Source organism: Macrobrachium rosenbergii, chromosome 31, assembly GCF_040412425.1.
Source record: "Macrobrachium rosenbergii isolate ZJJX-2024 chromosome 31, ASM4041242v1, whole genome shotgun sequence".
NCBI classification, from domain to species: Eukaryota; Metazoa; Arthropoda; class Malacostraca; order Decapoda; family Palaemonidae; genus Macrobrachium; species Macrobrachium rosenbergii.
In genome coordinates, this window is record NC_089771.1 from 24,617,884 (window position 1) to 24,627,883 (window position 10,000).

The 10,000-nt window shown below is 37.3% G+C and overlaps 1 protein-coding gene across 1 annotated transcript in view; it reads left to right on the forward strand.

Moving 5' to 3' along the window:
- The first annotated feature begins 2,558 nt into the window (after positions 1 to 2,558).
- LOC136855427 (uncharacterized) overlaps positions 2,559 to 10,000 on the forward strand; it is a 144,657-nt gene continuing 137,215 nt past the window's right edge. The window contains exon 1 of the mRNA XM_067132433.1: positions 2,559 to 2,811. Within this exon, the coding sequence (XP_066988534.1) occupies positions 2,794 to 2,811 (18 nt within the window). The 5' untranslated portion in view covers positions 2,559 to 2,793. The remainder of the gene's footprint in view (positions 2,812 to 10,000) is intronic.

Sequence of the window (10,000 nt, forward strand, 5' to 3'; positions counted from 1 at the left end):
AAAGCATGCTATAGATGTGGTCAAGAGGATCATTACATCAGTGGGAGTATACAGTTTAGGCCAAAGGCCAAGCACTGGGACCTGTGAAGTCATTCACAGCTGAAAAGCAAATTGAGAATAGGCAGTTTTGAAAGGTGTAAGAGGGGGAAAACCTCACAGTTGCATCATGAAGTAATTGTTAGGAGAGGATGGGCAGAAAGATGGACAAGTATGAATGGAGGTACAGTAAAAGGAATAAAAGGGGTTGCAGCTAGGGGAAGAAGTGACGCAGCAAAGAACCTTTATAAATAAAGGCACTAACCCCCAATGGGGATTTTATAGCAATGATTGGGACAAGTGCCCTGCGTCAGGTAAGACGTGTAGTAACATTGCAAATACGATGCCTAACTTAGTGATAGAGCCTTCAGATAAGGTCCTCAGGAATTACAATGGCACAGACATAGAGGTTATGGATTCATCACAAGTGGAAGTACAGCATAGTGATCATGAAATAGGCAAGTTACTATTGACAGTAGTCAAAGGTAAGGGATAACCCATTTACCTTATTGAGCCTAGATTGGTTAAAGTGTATAAATTTGGGTAATTCTATACATTAGCTCCGCGCCTGTTTTTACCTTTTCAACCGGTTTTTAGGGGTTCTGATACTGGCGGTGCATCTGTCTGTTGTCGACCAAACGGAATGTCCCTTTGCCGTGTTTAGTACTGGGCGGGGGCGGGTACCCATACGTTAACAAGTTATTGCACTTGTCGGACGGGATATGAACCGTTCGAAACAGACGTACCTGTGCTCTGTCTAGTGAAGACCGGGTATGGAAACCCCTTGTTGGATGGACTTCTGGGGTTAATTACGGGTTAATTACGCTCGAGCGCCAAAAAATTAAACGTAAATTCATAATTAGCAATCAAAAAAATGTAGAAAAAGTTAAGTTAGAAGGCAGTCGCCACCGCGGAGCTACTCTACAGTTCTACCTAAATTTGTACTGGCCTAGTATTCTAAGGGGTTACAGGTACAGGAGCCTACGGAAGGAATTTCAATAACTAACGTAACCTTTGAACTCATTGCAGTGCAGTACTGTTTTCGATGCTCATATATATATATATATATATATATATATATATATATATATATATATATACGTACAAATATTAAAACTTTAAAAGACAATCTTTCCTCTTCCATAAGTAGGAGCTGAGTACAGATTAATGACATAACATACCGTACGCCATGATGCCGTACCGTTGTGTGGTTCCCAGCTGCAAGGGGAATTATAAAACCCGGCCGACAGTTAGTGCTTTTTCATTCCCTATGGACAACCACGGTGATTGATCACCTATCTTCGAAATGGTTCGCGCTATCAAGAGGGTTCATTACAGTATACTCCAACAACAAACAGCAGAATGAGTATCGTATAATCTTGTAGGTTATGTGCGACATATCTTTTAGTGGTCAAAATGTTGGGGAAGTTCACTAGATTTCGAGGGAGAGAGAGAACATCATAATCTGCTCTTTTAATTTCGATCAACGCAACCACTATATGAGCATAACGCTTGCCACTGGGCACCAGTTGAAATTTTGCAAATATGTTATCAGATTTGCATTAAGGCTATGCTAAAGCACCGCAGCTTAGTGAGGGGGCAATCAAACGGACCATCTCTTTCGGTGGTCTCAATATAGGCAAGCTCTACTTCAAAACTCGGGCCGTAAACAAAACGGAATCATAATTAAGAAAAATTTCAGTATTCAAGTATCCAAGTAATCAGGAATAGTATTTTTTGTGATTTTTACTTAACAGAATGCACGCTCTCTTTCCCCCTCGATGACCTTCCTTCTTGTAACGCCAGATAATTTACTGTTGAATCAATCAATAATCAATCCATGAACCCTCGTTTAGTTCTATGGTAGCAGAGAAGATAACTTTCAAATCTAATAGGTCTATGTTGGCACAGTAGAGAATAAAGTGCTTAGCTCATAGCAGACAATTTTGGTAACAAATGGGTTGTGTGTGTGTGTGTGTGTGTGTGTGTGTGTGTGTGTGTGTGTGAGTGAGAGAGAGAGAGAGCGAGAGAGAGGAAAAATTAGCAGGCGAAAGTGACTAGTATTTCACCATATTTCAGATCGACAAGGACGAAATCAAAGCTCGGGAAAATGTTCAAATATCGGAATGCTTGTTGAGTAAGTCCCATACTAAAAGGAAAACGTTTAGCTTTCTACAGTCATAAAAGTATGTATAAAATACCACTACAGAAAGACAATGGATATGTCGGTAGCAATTATCTATGTGCTGGGTATCTAAATGGTTACCTACGCCGCGTTCAGTTAACCACTATTTATAGCAGCGAAGCCCTTGTTTATGGCGGGTAACATTGAAAAGTTAAATTATAATTAATTTTTCGTATGTCTTAGTGCATATTATCAGTATCATTGTGTATAATTATAATTGATCTCACTATCCTCACCTAAATTTTAAGTTTAATAAGTTTTTACTTAGAGAAATCGATAACATTTTAAGTATGATACCTTTTGGCCCCCTAGTACGATGGTCACTTTGGCCGTTTTGGCGGACTACATCAACAGTCGTTAAAGTCATGACGTTGGATCCGTCACGCCATTTATTTTCGGGCTGTTTGCGACTCGTAGTGTTACTTTTTTAAGTGTGAAGATTGTGTGCTCTCTTTGGCTTCTAAAGCTTATTTAAATGTGAAGATAGTGTGCTCTCTTTGGCTTCGCTTTAGGAACCTGGTTAAATGAACGCGGGAAGATGATGGAGGAGTGAGGTGACGTCTAGGCTAGTGATGGAAGCCTTAGCCTGGGTAATGTACTAAGCGATTTAGTTCTAAGCTTTATTTTGTCCCTGTTACATGTTTACATATCACCGGCAATGTATTTTTAGTATATTACTACGTTGTATTGCGTACTGGGGTTCGTTAATACCTCTACCTGTTTATAGCCTCGCCAAGAACAGTTGCCATCTTGGAAGATGCCGGTTAGTTAACTCATCACGTTTTTCATTTATAACGGTCATGGTATTTTAATGTCTTTGCATTGTTTAGCATCACTTTGGTATATATTTTTAATATTTGTACGTGTTTACAAGCCATCGCATAGAAACTTACCATTGCATTAACTCCACGGATAGGGTTTAAGCATTCACTCGCTTTCGTTTTGTGTTTGAAATTAAATTTATTTTTACTCCATATTCTTATCGTTTATTTCCAGAAACGACAAACTTTTATTTCCCATTTAACCACATATTCAACCCCAACTTATGCCAAAACCCGTAGATAACTATACGTCAAGGGTAGACCACATATAATTGCCTTATGTAGAAACATAAGTCTAGGCCTATCTCTTAACCCAAATTGAAGATGTCGGCAAATTTTCGCAATTGTATGTTGTATTGGCTTAGTTGTTGTGAGCTTTGCAAGCCTTTATATTGTACCTAAGAAACGAGAGGTCTATCACGGTCATAACTCTTGGAAAATTACGTTTTTTTTAGAAATATATTTAAAATTATCCCCGGATTACGTTTACAAAGCTTCGTTTCAAGACAACTCACTGACTGGGCTTCTGTAATACAAATGACTTTGGAAACTTCCATAACGGAATTCACAATGGTAAAAGGACCTCGTTGTGCTTCACAATTCTCATTTGATCCCCTTTTAAAGCTGGATCAGAAATCAATACGAACTCGATTGTGGGGTTATAGTAACCAAATCGTTTACATTCACATCCCATAACCTATATATACGTTCGTCATATATGACTGGGGGATGTAGGCTGAGGCAATAAATATTAGACCTATGTTTGTGTTCTATAAGGAAACGTTTTTATGTCATTTTAACGGTTTGATGTCAGATTTTAACTATTATTATTATTATTATTATTATTATTATTCAGATGATAAAACCTATTCATGTGGAACAAGCCCACAGAGGCCATTGACTTGAAATTCAAGCTTCCAAAGAGCATGGTGGCAAAAGTAAGAACACTGAGTTTATATATATAGGCCTATATATCAATGTATATACATGTGTATATATATATATATATATATATATATATATATATATATATATATATATATATATATATATAAATTATACACTTCCAGACTGTGAAATGGTAATTTTGATATTCAGCGTAGTTTCATAGAAAACAAAAGATTTACCATCTTTTATGAATAACCACCATGAGAAGCCAAAGGATTCTATGCTGATTTGTTGAGCGGAGGGAGAGAGAGAGCTCCCGTCAAAAAAGTACCATAAAAAAGCGGTGATTCCTCTAAACTGGAGAAATCTTCCCACCAAAACATTTCGATGGTGTGCAGAATCTGGTATATATAATTATATACGCCAATTACTGTGTCACGCACAGGTTTTCTTCGATTTGTTTTTTCTAATCTCATGGGTATTTTTTTAATTATAGTTGAAATAAATGAATAAATGAGGGAAGTATTCTTGCTATTTTAAAGAATACAAATTACTTTTCATACGATAATTATCATCTGTACTTACCGGTTATGTCCATTTGTTCCTGCCGAAATTCCGTGAACACCAAACCCACTTGATAACAGCTTATCCGAACAAAAGCAGTTTTTAATAAACCAACAGACTCAAAGATATCACCGCACTTCACATTTACAAGACACGTACTGCAAACCTTGTTAGACAAACAACAAAAAAAGGAACATTGGGATTAAATGTCATCTCTCGCAAGGACTCGCTACCTAAGCCTTGTAACTCCACGTAGTAGTTATCAAAGGATTTCGAGTCTTATAGGCTGACCTGACATAAGGGTGGGAAAGCTGTGTTAAAAGCTGCGAGAATCTTGGATAGCTGTTGTGATGGCGAGTGGTTTCTTAACTGCCCATTGGGTAATTGATGGTAGCTTTCATTCTGTACAATGTAAAGTGATAGAAGGTATTGCAACTGACCAACGTGTACATATATCTTTGTTCTTTGTCAAAACAGAAGATTCATTTGTCAGCAGGATGACAGAACGAGCAGTAGTATATAGCTATGTTTATTGCTAGAAGAAACTGTAACTGACTTAGGCTATATATGGCTCCGTTCTGTATCAGTGCAGAAGATTCATTTGTCAGGAGGATGACAGGAACGAACAGCAATTTGCGGCAATATATTCTAACAGCAATAGACCTATAAGAGGTGTTAAAGATGGCAGAAGACTAATTTTCAATTTATTTTTTTCCTGTATAATGGGACTTTCCAAAAAATGGCGAATATGTTTCTGTTTATAAGGGTGCCGGGAAGGTAGGGTACCATTCCAGATCTCGGTTCCTGCTGAAAGGATGAGGTTGCTAGCCCTACGCCCTAGCCCAGTGGATATTCAAGGGCCTGTATACCAAAGGTGATCACCGATCCAGTTATGACTAAGAATATACATTCATACATTATAAGGGATACACGCATACTAATGCCTGTATTCTGATAGGTTATCCTGTTAGTAATGATAATGGCTGTATCTTGACATTATACGATATTATAAACGATTTTTATGTTGGGAGGAAATTAAAACGGTTATAATTAGATATAAGAGCAGCTGTCATGGGAGATTAAATGCTTGGGTGCCTGAGTTTATCTCCTGTTGACATGAAACTGCAGTGGGCTGATGGTTTTTATTTTGAGAGGCAGACAGACAGGAAGCTCTCATCTCTAAGGTGAAATGGAGTGACGATAAAATGTATATTGATGCCTTGTGTAAGAGAGAGAGAGAGATTCATTTCTGAGATAAAATGGAGTGACGATAAAGTGTATATTGATGTCTTACGTGAGTGACGAGAGAGAGAGATTGAGAGATCATGTTTGAGGTAAAGTGGAGTGAAAATATAAAGCTTATTGATGTTTATTACATGTAGGCTATATCATTTATCTAGTTACACCCAAATTATGAAAACTCGTAATTAGAACCGGCAAAATAGCTAAATGCCATATGAATCGCTATGTTGCTGGAGCAAGGTAAAATAGTTTAGGGGAGGCTATTTTGCCGGAGCCGGCAAATAGTTTAGGAGGCTATTTTGCCGGAGCCGGCAAAATAGCCACGTCCTTTTTTTAATGAAAAGAGAGAGACAGACTTCACTTCCAAGAAAAAATGAACTGACGATATAATGCATACTGACGAATTATATAAATGGAGAGAGCGAGAGACTTCATTTCCAAGATAAAATGGGATGACGATAAAATCCATACTGGCATTTTCTTTAAAGAGAGAGAGAGAGAGGTCAGCGAGGAGAAAGTTAAGATAGAGAGAGACAGAGAGAGGGGTCAGCGAGGTGAAAGTAAAGAAAGAGAGAGAGAGAGAACCGGCAGTCGCACTTTTAAAAGCATTGCAATTCGACTTCGGGCAATACAACTAAATCCGAGAGAGAGAGATCGTTAACCCCTGACTGTAACTGCCTTGTGACCCGTTTAAATTGCCCATTCCGACGGCCATTCCGCCCAATTTTTCCGTCTTCTAAATCCCTCGGGAATTGCAGTTCGAGGCCGAAGTAAATCGGTTATAGGAATCAGAATTTGTTGATTTTTCTACTGCTTTTATATAGTGTTAATTTTTCACTACTTTTCTTTACTGCTTTTATACCTGGTTGCTAGTCGATTATTGTGGTTCGCCTCTAGAGGTGAAAGAGAGAGAGAGAGAATGAAAAATAACAAAGGTCGTTTGAAGTGATCATCGGATTTTCCGTGCGTTCTCTGTTTCTTTATCTGTCTGTTCACTGTACATCTGTCTACTATAATACTGGAAGGTCATAAGTTACAGCGTCTTATTTCCTAAACAATTCGTCCAATTTGGGGTTAATAACGTTACCTATTTTAATATCAGACGATTAAAATTTACATTTTATTCAGTACCTATAAAATTCCCCTTTTAGTTATTTCCCTTCGCGATAAACTAAATAAAAAGCCTGTCGAACCTAATTTGTTGCCAAATGCAAGCGATGAAGCTGTCACTGACAGTAAAACAGCACTGACAACAAAATAGCACTGACAGTAAAACAGCACTGACAACAAAATAGCACTGACAGTAAAACAGCACTGACAACAAAATAGCACTGACAGTACAACAGCACTGACAACAAAATAGCACTGACAACAAAATAGCACTGACAATAAAACAGCACTGACAACAAAACATCACTGACAACAAAATAGCACTGACAACAAAACAGCACTGACAATAAAACAGCACTGACAACAAAACAGCACTGATAATAAAACAGCACTGACAACAAAATAGCACTGACAATAAAACTGCACTGACGACGAAACAGCACTGACAACGAAACAACACTGACAACAAAATAGCACTGAAAATAAAACAGCACTGACAACAAAGTAGCCCTGACAACAAAACAGCACTGACAACAAAACAGCACTGACAACGAAACAGCACTGACAACAAAACAGCACTGACAACAAAACAGCACTGACAGCAAAATAGCACTGACAACAAAACAGCACTGACAACAGAGCAATAGGGAATCATTTACTGACACCGATCCTGAACTGAGACCATCAATGTTGTCCACGAAATAGAACCGGCTAAACCATTAAACCACTTCGCGTGACAAAAAAAAAAACCAGACTGGTGTTTTGACGGTGGTTCGACCATCACAGTAAACCAGCGGACGCGTCCGAAAAATAAATTAATGAAAGAGAGTATTTTTATATGATTAAAATCTCAAAAATGAAAAATGGATGGACTAGGGTTGGTGTTGACAGAAAGGGGCATTGTATAGGAATATCTTTTATTTATTTATTTATTATTTTTTATCAATTTAAATTGACTCAACAACATGTGATAAACTTCAAAGGCTTCTTTTGACGGTGCTTCCGTATCGTAAAAATAAATTTTCACACCTGACGCGATGAATCACGCGCGGGATATTCATGATTCATAGGGTGGGTTTGCTAATTGCTGTGGTCCGGCTTCATAAATTTCAACTGGTAATTAATGTTTGGGTTACCATTTATTCAGAATTATTTTTAGACTTCCATTGAAGCTGGTGATACACCTCCTTTTTTCAACAAAGTTTATGCATATATATTATATATATATGTATATATACATACATACATACATCTATATACACAAACATATATTTATAATTATATATATATATATATATATATATATATATATATATATATATATATATATATATATATATTAAGCTTTTGTCAACGAGAATTAGACAAATGACTTTCCAGGTGCGGAAATAACGACAAACAAAAAAATATAAGCAGGGATAAAGAAACATTTTTATCAGTTTTATAACAGCAACTTGTCTGACGGACTTAGGTCATGAGACACACAAACGTTTTAAATACAATGTACGTTAATATATTTAAATTATACATAAAAATTTTTCAACAATATGACAGTAAAGTTCACCCTCTGACATCCATTATCCATTATTCTTCAAAATTAATGGCGTTCTCTGTCTCTCCTTGTCGTAAAATTTTCCACGGGTAAATAATGCATTGTTGTTTCCCTGTCAGAGATTTTTGCTGTAAACAACTTGATCCGTGACGTCATTAATCATATTTTCATTTTTTTTTAGATTAACAGACGTTTTGAGCCGCTCAGGCAATCCTTAAGTAAAGAGAAATTGTGGAGAGATTTTATAATACTGCAGGCTAGTAAATATCAATAAATATTAGTTACAGTTTATGAATGAAGTAAACAGTAACTGGGAGGGAGACCTGAATTTGAATATAAAATTTGAGTATAAAATTGCGCAGGTGAAAGTGCAATTTTCACCTGTGCAATTTTATACTGTTCAGTTCTCTTTCCCCGTAGGGTAGTAGTGCCGTCAGCTCAGTGCACCTCACTGGGTGCACTGTAGGCATGACTTAAGGTTCTTTGCGGCGTCCCTTCGGCCCCTAGCTGCAACCCCTTTCATTCCTTTTACTGTACCTCCATTCGTATCTCTTTCTTCCATCTTACTTTCCTCTACCCTCACCTAAAAAGCGTTTCATGGTGAATCAGACAACTGAAAAAAAGATTTGGAATGAGCCTCCTGTAAGGTAACCACTTATAAAAGGGTTAAGGATTGAACATACATATACACATACAAAAATACATGCATACGTACAGTACATAAATACATATATGTATGTATACTGACGCCAAGCAATAAAGTAGCTACAAACACTGTTTAAATTCCGGTCGTAAATTAACAGCAAACGAAATAATGACTTAGACTGCATTAGACCTTTTGTAAATTGGAAAAATAGTGATATTGTTTAAGAGAAAACAAATTTGTTTCGCCAGTAAATAAATGCGTTGTAAGTGTCCTGTCAGTACAGGACGCTACAAGGACAATAGGATACAGACACGTGAAGGACAAGGATAATGACAAGAGAAAGGATAGGACAAATAACGACTAGGAAAAAATGGAAGAGATTAAGACACAAATAAATAAAAATGAAAAAGGCAAGTTGAAGACACTGTCCCATGTGGGGGAAAAGAAGAGGAAAATAGAGAATTGCGACAGAGTAAGGGGAAACGATGATAACGGAAATTGGATGATAAGGGGAAACAATTTAGGTTAGAGGGTCACAGGCAAGTGAACCCGGAGAGAGAGAGAGTGAAGAATATCATCTTATCGAAAGCACCTTTATTGCCAAACGGTCCAGGATTTGAAGTGTACTTTCCAGTTCTAGAGAGAGAGAGAGAAACCTATCATCTTTCCAAAAGCTTCTTTATTCCCAAAGGGCTCAGTCTTTCAATTGTAGCTTTCATCTTCCTCATCAGGTAACGCACCTGTTGATTGATCTTTAAATAATCTGTTTTTCTCTTGTTTACATCATACAGGCAATGGGCATCTTTCATATGAAACGCATTCATTAGCAAAAATAAGCTTCCTCAAATTTAAAAAAAAAAATGCCCACCAAGATTCCTGGAAAGAGGGCAACTACCTTCCTCATCTCAGTACTTGGGAAGGAAACGATAAGGCACTCACACTGTTATTAGCCCGTC